Source organism: Aplysia californica, unplaced genomic scaffold (assembly GCF_000002075.1).
Source record: "Aplysia californica isolate F4 #8 unplaced genomic scaffold, AplCal3.0 scaffold00023, whole genome shotgun sequence".
Lineage (NCBI taxonomy): Eukaryota > Metazoa > Mollusca > Gastropoda > Aplysiida > Aplysiidae > Aplysia > Aplysia californica.
The window spans coordinates 432,510-452,164 of record NW_004797293.1 but is presented as its reverse complement, the minus strand read 5'-3'; the positions used below and the strand labels follow the sequence as shown (position 1 = coordinate 452,164).

Below are 19,655 nucleotides of genomic sequence, written 5' to 3'. Positions count from 1 at the left end.
AAAGATATAAACAAATTAAAAGGCCCTTTACTTAAATTTTTTTTGGGGTAATTAAATTGAAATGAAAATCACTAAAATGGAAGTTTTATTTTTCTTTTATTAAAATTCGTGCTTACTTCATAACGTTCTTTTTTCTCAGCGGTTCTAATTCCAGAGAATCTCCAGTGTATATCCAGCAGATTATCTATCTATGAATCTATGATTAATTCTCTATTCTCTGATAGATCAGCAGAGGGTTAAAATGAATTTTTTTTATTGGCTCATCAGATTTCGTCATGCTTACATCTAGATCTAGAGATCTAGGCCTATATGACGCTTATTATGATAAGTCAAGTCTGTAAAATCTGCATTGCAACTGCGCTAAACTAAGGAGAGAAACTTGAGATTTTAATCATGTGTCGCTGTCGTGCACCTTGACCTGACCTGGTGGCACACTGCTAACCTTTGACCGTTGACCTTTTGCCGACTTTCGAAAAGCGTAAACACGAAGGTTAAATCCGGAAGGCCAGGTCTGTCTGTGCTACAAGGCTACAACCCGCTACAACTACAAGGCACGTAAGGCAGTGCTATAGATAGATAGAGAGATCGATAGAAGACTGAGCTGAACTGGTTGCCTGAGGGTACGGTCCTTGTCCTCCTGAACTGAATTCTTGGAAACCCGAAGTACTGAGAACGGTACCAAGCGAATTGTTTTTATTTCATCATTGTATTGCCTTTTTAAAATGTTTTGTTTAAATTTTGGCCATTTGCAGTCAGTTAATTAATTGTACATGGCCTCGAACTGCGGCACTGTGTCTTAATTTGTGCCATTTCGTGACTGTGTGTGTATCACTGTGTGGTCCAGTGTGGTGCTATGCTAGATCTATCAGTAGATCTACATGTGCAAATTTTTTGCTTTGTCATTGTGATTGTTTGGGTTTGAAGAGGGATCAGTCTGGTAAGGTCAAGGATAGGTACATTTCCTATTGTCGAGGGCTATCATACTACAGGCTAGATTCTAATTTAAACAATCATTTGAAATAAAAGTTGACTGAGCAAGGCCAAGTCTTTCAATTTCATGCAGATTGAGATAGAAAGTGAGCTGGTCATGCAAGCCAGTGAAAGTGAAGGTAGGCGGTGCTAGACATGATCTCACGATGCTTCTTGTTCTGTTTCATAACATTTGACTTTGACTAGAATCTAGACTAGATCTAGATATCTAGATTCAGTCTATCTCTCTCCCCGGTCATATCAGTCGTAAGACGCAGTGTGCTATTATTATCAGCTGCGAGGCTCGAAAGGCAAAAAAGTGACTTTCCATGAAATTTTTGTTTTTGGATCTATTGAAAGTTTGATGTCTTCTGCTTCATAAGATAAAAATAAACAACTAATCTAGATCTAGATCTAGACCTCTGGATAGATTTAGATCTAAAACCTGAGCGACTGTAAATCGCTAGCCATGTGATTCAACCGCCAAGTGTTTTTATTTCTTATACTCGTACCTATATGAATCTATGATATAACGGCGTGCTTATTGGTCCACAGGGGCATACAATTTCCCCTTGAACATTTATAATTTGCCCACAAAATTGCGAGTTATCTCCCCTGTGTTTGGTCTCTCTCCCCTCTCCCAAATCCACAAAGTCCGTCAATCGAATATTTTAAATTGAGAATGTATAGTTTTCCAATCTAAATGCTAAAAATAAAAAGATGAACAATAGTCGAGTATCTAAGAAGTTGTATACATCTTCATCTTGTTATCCAACACAGTATTAAATATAGAGTAAACGAAGAAATAACTCAATTTATACGGTTAATATATTGTTTGACGAAAGAAGCAATCCCAATCCGGAGAACCTAAATTCTAAATAGAATACTGTTTGCAGGCGATCAAAGTCTACTGCATAACAATAACACTGAACTGCAGGAACACGCTGACAAACAATCAAATCTGTAGAAATGTGTGCGAGATGGAATTCCTCAAGAAAACATTAACAAGAAGGGATGAAGTGAGAAAAAATAAAAGAGAACAAGCTGGGACAACACCACGTATGAAATACATTGAAAAATCAACGACGCATTAAATGACCTATATATGTGGGCCAATAAGCCCCAGCTTATTTGCCCATGTGGGCCAAGAGCAGCCTTGATATATTGATCTAGGACAATGGACTAACTTTATAAAAGAAAAGCTTATATTACATATAAGTTATCCTACTGGACATCAAGAGGCGGTTTACATCTTCCAAAATGTGCGTGATTCAACCACCTAAGTGACAATATGACGGCATCTAAGCGTTTGAATCACATTAATCTACGCCACTTGACAACGCCAATGGTCACCTGGGCGTTTGAGTTTATCGACAAAATTTAAGCAAATCATAATATTTATAAGAGTACTTTTATAAAGTTTTAAGAGTAATTATTTTAGTTATTTGGTTGGGTCTTCAAGCTCATCAACGCCATTTTCCTCCCAACGCTCACATATCAGTGCCAGACATGGACTCTAACAAAAGCCCTAGAGAGGAAACTGGTCACATGCGAGATGAAATGCTTAAGAAGAGCGGTCAACAAAACAAGAAGAGACAAAATTAAAAATGAAGTCATAAGGGACACCGTGGGAGCAACACCAGTCCTACCACACATTGAAAAACAAAAGGTCAAGTGGTTCGGACACCTCACGCGGATGCCCTCAAACCATCCAGCTCTGAGAGCATACAACATTAAATATTCTGGATGGAGAGCCAGAGGAAGACCAAGGCGACGATGGAGTGAATCTGTGGCAGACACCCTTAAAGATCATGGGATGTCCCTCCTACAGGCCACACGACTTGCTGCAGACAGACACCTGTGTCTCCCCGCGACACCCCAGGGTACAAGCGGAAGAAAAAAGTAAAAGTAAAAGTAAGGTTGGGTCTTCTGGGGCAGGAGACTGTTTTTGGCCTCATGGAGTTGTTAAGACCATTCATCTTAATGTTCAGTTGGTACTTGATGTTTTTGTTCAGTGTGTATCAAAGGCTACGAACATTTGTCATTTTTTGTGCTTTTAATTTTAATCAACTTTATTCAATATCATCCACACTGAAATATGTTTATAAATGGAAAATATACAAATTTGAAAAAAAATTACTCTCTATGGGGAAAAATGCTATGTTCTTTGATTTCATTATTTTGACCACGATGTCTCACAATATTTTTAAAAACCTATGGCTAAACTTTCTTCTCTTACTGGCCTGAGGATTTATTTGTTTAGGCCTACGACTGTTTACACTTTAAATTTTTCTGAATGGACTTAAACAAATAAGGAGAGGTTTTGAAGGCTTCAAAGAGCATTTTTAAGTTGTTTCATTTTATATGCTTAATTTAGACTTTTTCATCTTGACTCATACCTTCTGAGGAATGCTATAGGGAATGTATGATTGAAACAGCAAAGATGCTATTGAGTTGATCTGTTGTGAAATGAAGAGTAACTTACAAGATTTAAGAGCTTGCTCTGTGTGGTTGAATCCAGAAAGGAAATGCTTGCTTTCTAACAAGATTTCATAGTTGTAGTGCAAAGTAAACCTTGAATGCCTTTTCTCTGATCACATTGGTCATCTGAGGGGTTTTTTTTGTTTGTAATATACTGCACTGACCCTCTGCTCTTAATCAACTTTTGACCTGGCCTTCCCCCATTGTCTTCCCCAAGTTGTCTCTGTTCTTGTCCTACTCAAGGGTCATCTATAGACTGCAATCTGATCTAGGTCACAGGTCACACTTGTAAATTACGACAATCATTGCTTGTTCTGAACGGAGGGTTCATGACTTTAGTTTTCAACATCTGGTGTTATCAGGCTGTGAGAAAGCCTTCTCGTGATGTGACACTCGTGTTCAGGGAAATATTCAGACTGTCGTTTCCTTTCTGAGGCTGCAAAGTAGGAAAGGGCTACTGCTGAGCGGGATTTTGAAAAAAAGTTTATTTATAATTTGTGGTACCATGCATGCAGAGGTATCTTTTATCATCATGTGTGTTTATCTGACTCAGCTATGCAATTAAAATGTTTCCACTGTGCAATACCAACTTCAGTATCATATGTTTCATCCTGTCATTTTCAGCATATTTAACAGCCGTTGTTACTCTTACTATGATAATATTATGTTTGCATTTTGTTTGAGTATCATATACCAAGGGCTGGTGTGTTCTAACTTCCCACACACCGCAGCGTCTCTGCTGACTTTTACAAGAAAGGATGTAATTTTATATAATATATTTAAAGAAAAAGAATGAGCTGCGCATATTGCATATTCTTCCTCTTCCGTTGTTCAGGGCTTTTTAACTTTCTCATGTATTGGCACTGGTCTCAGATAAACAGTTCCACTGTCCTATATAATATGTATGAAGACAGAGAACTTCCAAACAGTGAAGCAATTTTCACATTTTACTAAGACAAAGTAATGTATTGTATCATGAGAAGCATTGTGTATATTATCCTTTTTTTGGTTGAGGTGTTCATACTATCCCATGTAGTAAAATGTATGTTCTTGAAAGGAATTTTGGCCCTCCATTACGTTTTCTGTCAAGTTACAGTAGGTCAAAAACAAGGAATGGGAAAAAAAAAGAGAGAAAAAAGCACCCCATAGAAGGATGACTGTGTCATTGCTAACCGTGGAAAATGAATATGTGTTTTCATCATGGAATTTACGTTAAAATTGTTTTGCACCATCTTTGAAATATAAAAAAAGTAGTCTGGGAGGAAGGGGAGTTTATAGGTAGGCTTCAGCTCAGCAGTCTGTTGTATTATGGCCCTCTCCCTTCTGGGTTATGAGACTCGCTCATGCATGACGTCCTGACAGTAGTAAATGGAAATAGGAAACACTAAAGTCAGTTGTTGGGGTATCTTTTATTTCTTCTCATGGGATCAGCCTGAATAATGTTCCTCTGTTTTTTTGGAAGGGTTTTTGTGTGTTGTTCTGAGCAAGCTACCTCTAACAGACTACTAGTACTACATTGACACTTTCTTTTCATAATGTACCAATGTTCTGCACGGAATCAGAACACGGTACAGTACCCCCCCAAAAAAATACAAACAGATATTATGCTCCTTCTATAGAAAATTATGAGAGAGAGCTGATAAACCAGTTTATGAAAAAAAAAACCCCAACTACCCAACCGAAGACCATGTATACCATTGCTGCTGTTGTTGTGGAGCTGATGGTTTGACTCTGCTGTACCTTTGTACCTCATGACCTCAGGACTATTTTCCTCCTCCTGTTCCCATTGCTGTTCATTACACATCCTTTTCAAGGAAGAGAAAGAACCTTGAAGAATGACTTACCCCGCGGAGGGGTGCCACTCACTGAAGTGTCTTTAGGCCATTCCCGAAGGGGGGGACATTTCTCGTTTTAATACACAGTAGTTAAATGGGCTGATCCAACAATGTCATGCTCATAAGTGTACCTGAACTGCAACAGGGAACTGCTGTTTTTTCTTTCCTAATCTTTTCTATCGTCATTTTCCTGTACTTCTTTTGTATGTTTGTCACTCTCTTGTGACCCGCTATTTCCGGGGTGCCTTGATAGTTGAAGCAGACTGTGTGCTGTTGAAGCTAGAGAGGTGAGCAGAGTAAGTCTGATTCCCTGTAAGTACTTCTCTGTTGACACCAGCCCCCTGGCGCTCATATGACCTTATGCAGTTGCGAGCGGCGTAAAACCTCTACTAAAACAAAAGGAGGAATGACTGTATTCAATTAAGGGAAAGAGCTTTATATTTATTATAATGGTATTTAGAAGGGATTTTATGTTACTACTGCTCATGTTTTGAACAGAAGTCAAATGAATGTCTCTCTTTTTAAACTGATTGTGACTCGACTTTATTTTCCCAATATTTAGCATGGTTTGTTTTTCAATAATTTTGCTTCAATCTTTCTCCCTTTTTTTATCTGTGTAGTCTGCCTGAATCCAATTGCGATTTGTTGATGAAAAGTTGGAAAGATTGCATGAAGGCTTACTGCCAGTCGCTGCCTGAAAGTAGTACATGAAGAGTAACTTGATAGTTGTGTCTTGATGTCTTGATGATTTTATAATGCATTACATTTTATATGTACCCTTCCGAGTCCATTGATGTATTATAGTTTTGACTCGTCTCTGACGTTCAAGGGTTTTTAGTTTATTGTTAGTTTTAGTTAGAATTTTATGGCACTTTCTACACAATCAGATCATATAAGTGACGGAGATTAGAGGCGTCACTAGAGAGTAACAAAATACAAAAAAAGGAGAAGAGATAAGGACGATTGATGTTTGAAAGGAAAGCAGTAGCAAACCACACCCATCTTCCACAAACTGTTAAAGGGTATGTTTCTTCTTAAGATAACCCTTTTATGTGTTATTGAACTTGTCTCATTTTGGTGTTGTGACACTCTGAGCTCAGTAATTGAGCGTGCTTCTCCTTTAGGTATGTGGGTGGTTGGTGGGTGCTCTGGTATAGTTTGCTCCTTCTTTTCTATCAAACGTATATATCGTCTTTATCTCTCCTTCTTCTTTTTTGTGTATCTTACTCTCTCGTAACACCTCTGATCTTCACACTTACTTGACCTAATTATGTTGCAAGTACCATAAAAACTCTTACTGAAACTTTTGTGTATGGGTGGGAAGCTTTGTTCTTTTTTCTTCATGTGGCTTTTTTTTTGCGGAACAATCACCTTTCTCATTTATGTTTCTTACTTTTTCCTTTTGAAATTTAGAGGTGCTTAACTGAGTGGTTAGCAGTTGCTCTGGTGTCGTTTGCTCCTTTCTGATCAAACATTGTTTATCCTTATCTCTCCTACTTCTTTTATTTTCATGTTACTCTCTAGTAGCACCTCTAATCTTGGGCATGTGACCTAATTGTTTTGCTAGTGCCAAAAAAACCTCTTAATAAGCTGAACTAAAGAGGTGTTTATTTCTCAGAAATGAGTGTGTGTGAGGGCTGTTTGTTTGTCGGCATTAGAACGTTTACTCATGTGGGAGCCCTCTTTGGTTATGTAGGCCTAAGTGTTGAATACTTCATTGCGGATGTTTGGAGGGCGCGGCTGGTAGATCCTGCTTCTTTTCTTTCCATCTGTTGTTTTTGTTTTTCTGTCTTACTCTTTCCCTGCACTAACTGACCGTTATTGTGTTAATATCCTTCTCTTTACTCAAACAAAAAAACAAAAAAATGAATGCTCCATTACTCAGGATACAGGCCGTTGACCCAGCGTTATGTGAGAGGAAGAAGGGAAGAAGAAGTGCGGTAGAGAAAACACACCCAAATAAATCTCATACTTTTGTGCATCTGCTGGTATCGCTGATCTTGATCTTGTGAGTGTGTGCTATTCTCCCGCCTATGTAGACATGCAAAGGAGGTGGGGGTGGGGTAGGGGGTTGGGCATCATTGTGTCTTCAGTCTCTTTGTTATTTTTTTTATTCTCCGACCCACTGGATATTTATGGTGTTTGTAAATGAAGCTGTTGATACTGCTGTTTGTTGGCAACAGGTGGCCATACCTTAATTATTAGTGCGTTCCCAGTCAGATGCCAGGAGTGTTTGTTACTGTTGTCTGTTGCAGCATGGCCGTGCCTCTATACTGCGCATCATTTAATTGTTTTAAGAATGATTTATTATGTTTGCTTTGCTAATGGTCTATAGATCTTTGCCTGAGTGAGTGGTTGGCGGGGGAAGTGCTCTGGTGTGGTTTGCTCCTTACTTCCTATCAAACATCTTTCATCCTTATCCCTCCTCCTGTTCTTTGTATGTTACACTCTTGTAAACCTCTAATCTTTGGCTCCTATATGACATATTTGTGGTGCAAAAGTTGTTAAACTTTTACCAAAATTTGACTCTTATCCTCTTTTCCTTTGTATGTTAGTCTTTTGTAACACTGCTAACTTCAGCACAAAACCCCTAAAACTCTTAAAACTGTTATCAAAGTCAGAACTGTTACATATTTTTATTTATGAATGTCTTGTACCATTTAGGAATCTAGACTAAACCGACATCACAATTAACTGCTGCTATTGTTATTATAGTCAAACCTGCTCGCTGTAACGGCCATCTGTATAAGACAGTCACCAGTGCGAACGGTCACTTGTAGAAATTGTGTAATGTTTATAGTGAATATTCATATTAATGGGCCTACATTGTATGAGAAATGGTTTATTTTATTTTAAAAAAATTGATATGGATGTTAGTGGGCTTGATGGTATTCATTTTGAAGAGTGGAATTTTGAAGTTTTGATTCCAATCTAGTCACCTCTGTTGATTTGAGCATGTGGGTTTTTATTTTTGCTGGCTAAGATGTGAGTCTAAGAACAAAAAGAAAGTGTGGGTAAAGATACAAACATTTTTTGTACCTTCTTTTTTTCTGTCTTTCCCTCATAATATGTGGCACAGCACGGCTCTCGTCAATTTTTGGGCATGTAGAGTTATTGGTATCATCTTAAAGCTTGTTCATTATCTTGCTTTGGATAAAAAAATATCCATGTATTTTGAATACAAATTGAGGTATTTGCAAGTGAAGGAGGTGGGGGTCACCTGCTTTCCGAGGTGAAATTTGTAAGAAAATGGCGGGCAAAGATTAGTTATTTTGTTAGCTTGAGAGTCAGTGGAAATGAAAAATTTACATTTGTTGTGCCTTTAACTTTAATCGATTTTCATTAAAATCACACAGAAATGTGTTCTTTAATAGGCATCAAAGGTGTTGAGCCAAAAAACAAAAATTCAATAAAAAAATCACAAACCTACAGAAAATGCCAGGATCTTCTCATTGATTATTTTGACGAGCTTGTGATTTCACCACGCTGCCTCACATGTTATTTTCAAAATTTGTGATAAATTCCTGCTTGTGGTTTGAGAGATGCATCTGATCTGACACTTTTTTTATAATAAACTTTTTTTTCCTCTTCATATTTGACTATTTTGTTAAAGTGGTAACAATTTAAATTCTACGTAGGGCCTACATGAATGTATACATGAATTCTTCCCATTCTTCCCTTGCAGCCACAGAAAATTTCCCACTGGGACAAATAAAGTACTATATCTTGTATGTCTCTTCCCATCTTATATTAATCTTTTCATCATCCTCTATACAACACCATTTTAAAATATTTTTTTTCGTCTTTATTTAGTGCTTTAGAGACGTCAGCACACACTTTTAGCCACCCACTTATGACAACAAAAGCTCAAACGATACGAACAATACTATAGTAATGACCAATGCTTTGCTTTACGACATAGTTTATTCATGTTTTATGTTAATGAACTAACATTAATCATATTTGTCAGGATAATATTTTAATTCAACTGCAATGTTTGGAATTGTTTGTTATGACCTACTGTCTGTCATTTGCATAGTAGGATGATAACAAATTAACCCTTTCAGTAGGCAAAGAATTAAAGAACACATTTCTGTGTGATTTTAATGAAAAACGTTGATTAAAGTTAAAGGCACAAAAAATGTAAATTTTAAATTTCCACTGACTCTCAAGCTAAGAAAATGACTTATCTTTGCTGACCATTTTCTTATAAATTTTACATCTGAAAGCAGGTGACCCCCACCTCCTTCATTTGCAAATATCTCAACTTGTATTCCTGATAAATGGATATTTTTTTACGGCACCTCAGTTGAGGGTGCTACATTAAAATATCTACAATTCAGTATTCAGTCATATATTGATGAATTTATTTGAACACTCACACTATTTGTACTTGGACAGAAAATCACACTTTTATAATGAAAATAAGTAGAAATAAAGCTGGCAAAATTATTGTTCCCAAAACGTCGCTTTTAAAGCGGCGGTCTGCTAAAACACAGAACCAAAAACACTAATTCAGTGGCGAGATGATCCACTGAAATGCGGAACCAAAAGCAACACTTAAGTGACGATCCACAGAAATGTGGAGCCAAAATTGCCTCTGAAGTGACAATCGGGAATCAAAAGAGTTAAATTGAAATGTAGGACCTTATCTGGACCTGAATAGTAGGCTTACCTTATCTGTGTGCAGACCAGACCTATGAGATGACTACAATGATTCAGCATAGCATCAGTGCTGTATAGTTTTGACACACACTTACCGTGATGCATTTTGCTGTTTTCATACTGGAGTTATGGTAGCAGCTCAAGAGTGTCTGACAAGGACTGTGTTTTTTATGATTCATCTTGGGTTGCACTTTCGAAAATAGTTTTAATTACTGTTGGATGGTGTTTCGATATAAGTTCAAATAGAGCATTGCTATACTGAGGGATGCACTTGTCGTTTCAAATTATGTGGTGAATTGGTATCTTTTCACGCCATACTGCAGGAAACTTGACACTGCAGGTAAATGTTAGCCTAATAGAGTTAAATAGTTTCCCGCTCCTAACTCTTTCACTGCCAAATTTTTAAATTTTCTGAATACAGTTTAATTCTTTTCCTGAATTAGACTTTACTAGCATTGTTTTAGGACTCATGGTGGCTTCTTTCAGTTCACTGTTTTATCATCTGTGTATTTTGCTATTACACAAAAAGAGAACCTTGAGGAAGCCAGCACTCATCTCTTCATCATGTGTATTCAGTCGAACCTGGTCTAACGGCCACTTGTATAAGACGATCACTTGTATAAATGGCCACTTCCCATTTCTTCCTTCGAGTATTTTTTTGTCATTATAAAGACACAGTGAATGATGGCCACCTTACTAATACGGCCACTTTTCTCCTCAACAATTGGTGGCTATCTTAGAGAGTTGCGACTGTAATCAAAATGTACAAAAGAGATTCTATTTCTAACCTCCTTGGAATATACTTATCTGTTGTTGACACAGTCAAGCTAAAAAGACAAACAATTGTGTTTATCTTTTAAACTAAGGCAGAAGAGCTGATGAAGCTGCACATTTGTGGCTACGGCTCTGAAAAGAAGCTGCTGTTCTTTCAGTGAAAGAGTTATTTTCACATTTTCACTTCTTACTCAACATATCGTCACTGCACTAGCAAAGTGGCATAACTCAGAGTTGTGCCAAAATGTAACTAGCCTAATGTCTTGTTTAGTGGTACTATCTTTATCTTTTGGTAAAACCATAACCAAAATGCGCTGGCAGTCACAAAAGAAACATGCATGGCAAATTTTACCATCGTTAGATAATAATAGTCTAGACAGTTTTTTCCTTTTATCTCAAAATCAGTAAAAATGAGATGTGCCATTTTGCTAGCGCAATGACGATATTAAATTTTGTGGCTTTCTTTTTTAAAATTTTTTTTGTTGTTGTATAAACTAAAATTTGCTTCCATATTTTTTTTTCACTTTCAGAAAATGTACTGAGCAGTCTCAAGAGCTGTCCCAGGTGCATCTTTGTTGATGTACAGTAACTCTTGTACCGGTGCTTCCCAGTAACAATCAAAACTTGTCAAAGTGCCAGCACTCATAGTCGCTGTTTCGTTTCAGCCATCCACTACCTTAACCCACAGAAATGGTGAGTTTACGGTCCCCAAGTGCCGTCTCGGTACTTCTCAGACTGGCCAGGCAGCATTCAAATGATATCCACTTCCAGTACCGTGCCTTACAGAACATGGCATCGCTTTCTAATTCTAGAGGGCGGGGTAAAAATTCCTACAGTCGTGGCGCCCACCCAAAGATAGCCGCAGCTGCTGCACGAAAGGTCACAGCTAGCTCCCCTTCGTCTGTTTCTTCCCCGCAAGTTGTTGTCCTTTCATCCCTCGCCATGTCAACGTCATCGAAGCAAGTTGTGGCGACTTTGAGCCATCGACAGTCGCAGAGGGATAGGATGTTGAGAAGCAACACAGGAGGAGTTTTTTCTCAGCATCTACGCAGCAACGGTACTGGCCGACCTTTCTCCACTCTGTCACACGGCAGCCGGCAGCAGAAGCATGAGGCTGGTGTGACTTCCCCTCTACCTCAGGTCAGGAGCTGGGAGTCTGTCTAGTTTCACTTTGTCTACAGATTCTTGATAACAATAATAGTAATAGTCAGTCTAGTTTCACTTTGTCTACAGATTCTTGATAACAATAATAGTAATAGTCAAGATCAGCTCTATAGCACCCACTTCCTGGTGGCTGTAGATGTTTCACACAACAAAATAACGTTTCAACAGCTTACACAATGATATGTTTTATGCGTACCTGTTCATTTATTGCGCAACAATCCTTTCAAATACAGGCGCCTGTAGTATATCATGTTCTGACAAAAAACACATACCTGAAAAAAACATCACTGTGGCTGCTGAACACGCTTGTTTTTAGAAGAGGAATCGGACTAGCTAAATATAAGAATAGAATAAGGTCTTCAGACCAGTTTTAAATGTGGTCAGTGTAGGTGCCTTTCTTAAATGATACAGCGGAAGGCAATTTTACTCAAAGGAAGCTGTTGGGGAAAAAGTTGAACCTCCAGTTTTTAAAAAGAAAGATATTGTGGTGCTAGATCATCAAAACACTTACAGTACATTACTTCAACTTTCATAGCCGTAGAATTGAAGCAAGTTTTTTTTGGTACGCATACAAAAAAATGGGCGGGCAAACTAAGGAAATTCATATTGTCTTGTAACTTGTCGAAAATTTCTAAAGCGCAAGTTTTGGTGTGAAAGGTTCTGAATCTGGGAGTTTACCATCTGAAGCTCAGGGACATGGGTTCTAAAATTTTAACTACTGCTGCTCTAAAGTGTAGGCCTAATCATTGTTGTACAAAATCCTGTTTAATTCCATTTTAAAGTGGTGTTTATAAAATACTGTTAGCTTCATTATTGATCATGTAAAAACATATAAGAGTAGTTTTCTTTTACTGCAGTCTGGGTTAAAAAGTATTGATTTTTAATTTTATCATGTTGATATTCTGATACTTTATTCTTTCATATTTGGGATTTTGATTTCATTCATTTATAGTACTTGTACACAAGTCTTTTGAAATTTTTACAATACTTTGATGTATAGATTTTCTACTTTTAGCCCACATGGTACTCTCTTTTTATCTGCTTGTTGTGCTTTGCTGGAGGTCGGAGGGCACCACTGATACATCCTACTTGTGCTGTTCCTTCCTGATCTTGTTCAACTCTGTCTTTCTCTTTTCTGGCACTTCATGACAGGTATGGTGTATATTATATATGCTTCTTATTAATCAGTGTCCATTTTTGTTGTTACTATGTATGTTGAGACCACGTTGTATGCTGTTTTTGTGTCTGCCTGCCCATTCGATGCCAAAAATTCCTTTGCTGTAAACTTTTCATCACTCAATTTCAGGTAGAAACCCCGACAGGAGATGAATACATCTCTGAGCTTTGCAACAACCAGAAGGCTTTCAAGGGTCTAGAGACAGATTTCCCTTGCCTGACTAGAGTGTGAGTGTCCTGAGTAAAAGTAAAAAAGTAAAAGACTTCTTAACTACCTCCCCCCCTCCTCCCCCCAGGCACACACAAACACAACCATTCATACATACCATTGCCACACACACACTCAAACATGCACACACGCACACACATGCACCCGCATGCACACGCACACATACACACGCACACACACACACACAAAGCACCTAGGACATGCTGTAAAGTGTTTATATTCGATATATAAATCCATTTATTATAATTGTTGTTATTAAAATACCCATTCATATTTATTTATACTTGTGTTCATTTCTTTACGAACTCCTTCAAGTACTACTAATTACTTCTTCAGCAAAACCTCTGGACCAGAGCCAGAGTATGACAACATCACCAAGGGATACAAGCTTTTCAGCTCGGAGCAGCCCTTCTCCCTGAGCCTCAACGAGGGCAAACTGCCGCGGCTCGACGTGGCTTATGAGACCTGGGGCGAGCTCAACGAGGACCGCAGCAACGCCGTGGTGATCCTGGCGGGCCTCTCTGCCAGCTCGCACGCTCGCAGCTCCGTGGTAAGATAGGATAAGATAAGATTTGATAAAATAAGATAAGATGAGAGAAGATGATATATGATAAGATGAGATATGATAAGTTAAAATAGTAAGATAAGATTAGATTAGATGAAATAAGATAGATAAAATAAAATAAGATAAAGTAAAATAAAACATAAGATAAATCTTGATTTGTTCAGATGCAGACACATTGGTTTAGTGTTTCACCTCCCTCACACACTCACACACGCACCCATGCACCCACACACACACACACACACACACACACACACACACACACACACAGACACACACACACACACACACACTCACACACACACAGACACACACACACACACACACACACACACACACACACACACACACACACACACAGACACACACACACACACACTCACACACACACACACACAGACGCATACATACACACGCACACACGCCCACACAAACACACACATGCACACATACACACTCAAACACATACACACAAACACACACACTCACACCCACACACAAACACACACCCACACGCACACAAACCCTCACACACAGACACACACACACATAAACACTCACACACACATACACACACACGCACAGATAGGGTTCAGACTGTTTTCCCTGTGTGTGTTTCTAGGACAACATGCGTCCGGGCTGGTGGGAGAAGTTTGTGGGCCCTGGCTGTGCCGTGGACACCAACAAATTCTTTGTTATCTGCCCCAACAACCTTGGTGGATGCTACGGCACTTCGTAAGTGCAGACTAATCTTAACTCTTTATTTTCGGAATCAATAACAACAATTTTATTTTCGGCAACCCGGCTCTCAGCAGTTCATGGTCTGTGCCAGTGAGTCGCTGACAGTGGCTCTGGCACATTCCTTTACGACGGCTTTGACATCAAATTACTTTTCGACAATTGCCAAAAACAGGTCTCTTTTATATAGACTTCATTAATTAGATGAAGAACTATCAAAATAGGTTCACTTGTTTTGATATAATGACCTATTTAGCGACGCTTTTTGTGATTTTTAAAATTTATTACCAAAGAAGGGGCATGGCATAGTGAGTTTACCCCCCCCCCCCCACAGAGATAGAGTTAACCCTTTGAGCCCCTGACCTCCTGAGGCTACCGTGCCTTTCTGCCTGAGCTCTTGAGCGATTCACGTCTTCATTCATATCTTTGTCAGAATCCCATTCCATATCCCACTCAGGGTAATCCTCGATATTACCAGCATCTAATTCAGAAAGATCTTCAAAATAATCAATAATGTCCTGTGTAGTAAACACTGTTTTCTGTGCATGTTTTGTCCCAAGTAGGCCTGTTTGGGGATTGGGTCACGCTCACCGTTGTTTGTGTGGCTAGGCACTCGGATTATTTTATATCTGCTTGCAGTCTAGGGCTGAAAGGGTTAACAATCTATTATATATTTCATGTAGAACAACTAGATGTATATTTTGCTTCGTACTGGACAAGTTTGACTGTATTAGTAATATAAAACCTTCTTTCCTTGAGAACAAGGTTTTATTTTCAATGTTCTAGATATAATTTGTGATTCTTCTGTAGTGTTTGGTATTTTATTCTTACTCACACACACAATAAAAACATCAACTGATCTTTATCCTTTTTTCCTTTTCGACAGGGGACCCTCTTCCATTAATGTGTTGACAGGAAAGGTAAAGAGAAGAACATTTTTTAAATAGAATTATCTGCAGGTGATTGGCGAGTGCTTTGCTCCTTCTCTCCTATCAAACGTCTATTGTCCTGATCTCTCCTTCCTCTTTTTTTGTGTTTGTTACTCTCTTGTAACACCTCTAATCTTTGACACTTATATGACCTTATTGTGTTGCAATTGCAGTAAAACTCTTACTGAAACTAAAATTAAAACAAAATTAAAAAAAAAAAAAAAAAATTTAAGGGGGGGGACACTTGTACCCTCTAAATCAAAGATGTATAGATGCTTGAAAATGATAAAAGTACAGGTAGCACCTGAGAAAAACGCCCTCAAACCTGTCATGATAATATATTTGTTTCCTTTTCAATCAAAGGGAAGTAAGGACTGAAATATTTTATTGTCAATTTTCAGTGCCTGTCCCCTTGACGATCTTCCATCGCAGTGTTTCTGTTCGGTATGACAGTGCACCACCTGTCCAGTCTGACAATTAAAAAAATTTTTTTTGATAGTCTACTAGTCACCAACAATCAACAACCCCTGACCTTTACTAAACCGAAACACTAGTGCTGAACAATTTTCAGAAATGGCTTATAGCAGTTGAAATGTGTGCTACATAGAAGTTTGCTTTGAGAGTTTGTGGACTCTAACCCACCCTTAGCACTGTGGTGTTGTGGAAACCTTTGTAATTCACTCTTTGTTGTTTAATCAACCTTTTTTTAAAAATTGTAAATCACGGCACGGGTTGGCCCAGACAGACCGGCAAGGTGGAAGCAGTTTGCCTCCTATATGATTTAAATAGTGTGAATGGAGTAAAACTTCACAATATACAACCGTTTTTTTGTTGTTGCTTTCCTTTCATGTTCATGTCTATTTTCATGATTATAGGACACAAAACTAGTAGGTTTTATTCTGCTGTTTCTGTCTGTCAGTCCATCTGTCTGTCTGTCTGTCTGTCTGTCTGTCTGTCTACCTGTCTATCTCTTCCCCACCACTAAATGACTATTATTTTGTATATATGGATGTGTTTCTCTTTACTCAAACCCAAACCCCTCACCTTCCCCAGCCATATGGCACAACGTTCCCCATCATCGGTGTGGTAGACATGGTCAATGCCATTTTCATGCTGCTCGACCACCTGGGCATTGATAAGGTGGGTGTAAATATATATTTTATCATGTAAAAATATACATTATCATTTCTTTTACTCTTTTTTATTCCAAGAGTCGTCCACAGGTAATGAAATTTTGAATGTGAAGGTGCCGTTATTGCATTTGCACAGTACCGATAGTTAAAGAAGTAAAGGTAAACCTCTCAGGACCACAAGTTTTGGAAATTATCCTCTATGTAGTTGACACACCTGTGAAATGTAAGTTTTACTGCCTTCACTTTGCATTTGTAAAAAATTGCAATTTACAACTTTCATTATTTTACTTTTAAAAACATTTTCAGGCATTTTCTTAGACTGTTCCACCATGTTCAGTTTACAGTCATGTTGAATGTTCTCCTTAGGTAAAAAATTACTCTTTCTTAACTATCAAACATCTATCGTCCTTATCTTTCCCCCTCCTTTTATGTATTTGTTACTCTCTTGTAACACCTCTAATCTTCGGCATTTATATTACTTAATTGTGTTGTAAAAATGTAAGTGCCTTAAAAGTTTACAAAAACAAAGTTTAAAAATTTATATTTTTTCCTTCTGTTTTTTTGTCCATAGCTTTACGGTTCCGTTGGGTCATCTCTTGGAGGAATGCTGTCTGTGCAGTCTGCTGTCTCCTATCCTGAAAGAGTTGGCAGGTCAGTAAGCTTTGCACGCCTGAACGAAAAAACGAAAGACGGACAATAGGCCTACACTATTTTGGGTGCAATAGATTTCTCTTATTAAACAATTCAGAAATGATTCTATGTGATTTTATTTTATTCTTGTGTTCTGTTAATTTTGTGGGATGGATTTTAGACTGAATGATTCTTTGACTTTGGTTCCAGGCTCAAAATTGTCACTTCAGACGTAGAGTCCTTTTCTGAGGCTAACTCAAATAATTGTAATTAGATGGACATTGCGACCTCAGAGCTTTCTTGTCGTATCTCCATTATACTGAAAATGTGATGTCTTCTTAAGCTCATTCTTTGTTATGAACTGTTTTCACTGCTGAAAAAAGGGAGATACGACGAGAAAGCACCGAGGTTGTGACATGCTGGCATCTGTGTTGTTGAGAATATAATAAGGCTTATATTTTTAGGGTAAAATAAGTCGAAGAAGGTTTGTACTTTTTCTGTTATCAAGTTTTGCCCTTCAGTCTTTTGATGTGTCAGGATCTTTAGACAAGCATGAAACAAAATACTGTGTAAATGTCTAAGACAACCTCCCATTTAAAGGAGAAAAGCGCAGTGTCATCTCATTAAAATGTGAAAAAAAGTAAAGGCTGAATTGGAAGTGGCAGTTTGTACAGACGACTGTTTTTTACTGGTGGCTTTTAGGACAGGTTCGACTGTATATATTTCTTAAACAAGAAATTTTTTACCCTCAATCAAATTTTGCCATTAGATACTTGAACTTACTTCTGGACTTTGGGCACTACTGGTAGCCTGTCTGCGTGTTTCTCTCTTATAGCTTTGCTGAAAGCTTCAAGATATCGACATGGTAGCAAGAAAACTGCACCTTTTAAGAAAATGATCAGTGTTTACTTTCATTGAGTTGTATCTTTCTGTGTCTGTCTGTCTGTTTTAATACTGGTGTTTTACATCCCAATTAACATAATTTATATAATTTAGAAAGCAGGCTTGGACCTTGTCTATCAAGGACAATCCAGGCTGAGAGGTATACAGTGTCTCAGTAGAAAGACGGAGACAGTGGATAAAAATTTTCCCTACAAGGAAATCAAACTCGTGTCCTCTGTGTGTAGTGAGGAAGTGCCTATCGGCTACCCCAGAGAAGCCTGTTATGTTCTCCTTTTTTTCTCCTTTTTACTCAAATTTTTCGTTTCAATTTTTTCCCTAATACTACTAGCGAAGTGAATTTCACTTTATTTTTTATTGTACAAATTTTTCCCATTAGAGGAAATTGTTACTTCCTCCCAGCTTGACTCCGCCTAGTAACAGAAATATGCAATGTTTGACCTTCGATATGAGATACGTGCACAACCTATACTTTTTTCATTATGGAAACTTCACTCAACATAATATGAGTGTTTTATGTGATGTGATATAGGCCAATTGCCTCAAACACTGAATAAACTTATATACTTACTTCCACTACCAGGCTAATCACCATCTCCTCGTGCGCCCAGTCACACCCATCCTCCATCGCCATGCGTTACCTACAGCGTAAGTGCATCATGTGCGACCCCAACTGGAACAAGGGCCACTACTATGACGGACCTTACCCGAAAGTTGGGATGAAACTGGCTCGGTGAGTATGTCTATGATCTGTATGATGCTTTTCCTTGAAGATAGATTCGTATTAGATGGTGTCTGTTGTAGATCGTGGATAACTTTTTTGGACTACAAGGTGTAGCACAATGATAATAGTAATGGTAATAATTATAATGATAATAATAATAATAATAGTAAATAAGTCATGATAAAGATCAATTGTACTTTAGTGATCCTCGTTGGAGAATTTGGAATATAATGATGACATTTATTGTGTACATAAATCCATAGATCTGTAGACAAACACACAGGTTCACTCCAAACAGGCTATTGCTGGTTACTACTGTGCAGCACCTTGGGTTTCTTTTAGCTGGGGTTATTTTGTCGTGCTCAAAGACACTGAGGCTGGCTCAGACTTTACTTGATGGAAAGGAAAATGAGGCTTCAGCTTAATAAGTTAATGTCAGTGGCCTATTTTTATCTTAACCAAGCCTACCCTTACTTATGGAAATCCTGTTGGTGAAACAGTGTGTGATGCTGGTGACCTCTAGAGTTGTTTTTTTGTATAAGCTTGTTCAGGCAGGTTTGAAAGGTAAATAAACTTTAACTTGAGATTCCCTTGGATTCCCTGTGGGTGGTTGGCGGGTGCTGCGGTATGGCTTGCTCCTTCTTTCCTATCGAACATCTGTCGTCCTCATCTCCCCTCCTTCTTTCATGTGTATGTTACTGTCTTGTAACACATAATCTATTCTTCAGCACTTATATGACCTT

At 38.2% G+C, this 19,655-nt stretch overlaps 1 protein-coding gene across 1 annotated transcript in view; it reads left to right on the top strand.

Moving 5' to 3' along the window:
• The first annotated feature begins 483 nt into the window (after positions 1–483).
• LOC101855996 (serine O-succinyltransferase) overlaps positions 484–19,655 on the top strand; it is a 24,009-nt gene continuing 4,837 nt past the window's right edge. The window contains exons 1-9 of the mRNA XM_005090887.3: positions 484–675; positions 11,255–11,864; positions 13,195–13,292; positions 13,630–13,843; positions 14,481–14,593; positions 15,483–15,516; positions 16,579–16,665; positions 17,230–17,309; positions 18,772–18,921. Coding sequence (XP_005090944.1) covers positions 11,415–11,864; positions 13,195–13,292; positions 13,630–13,843; positions 14,481–14,593; positions 15,483–15,516; positions 16,579–16,665; positions 17,230–17,309; positions 18,772–18,921 — 1,226 coding nt within the window. The 5' untranslated portion in view covers positions 484–675; positions 11,255–11,414. The remainder of the gene's footprint in view (positions 676–11,254; positions 11,865–13,194; positions 13,293–13,629; positions 13,844–14,480; positions 14,594–15,482; positions 15,517–16,578; positions 16,666–17,229; positions 17,310–18,771; positions 18,922–19,655) is intronic.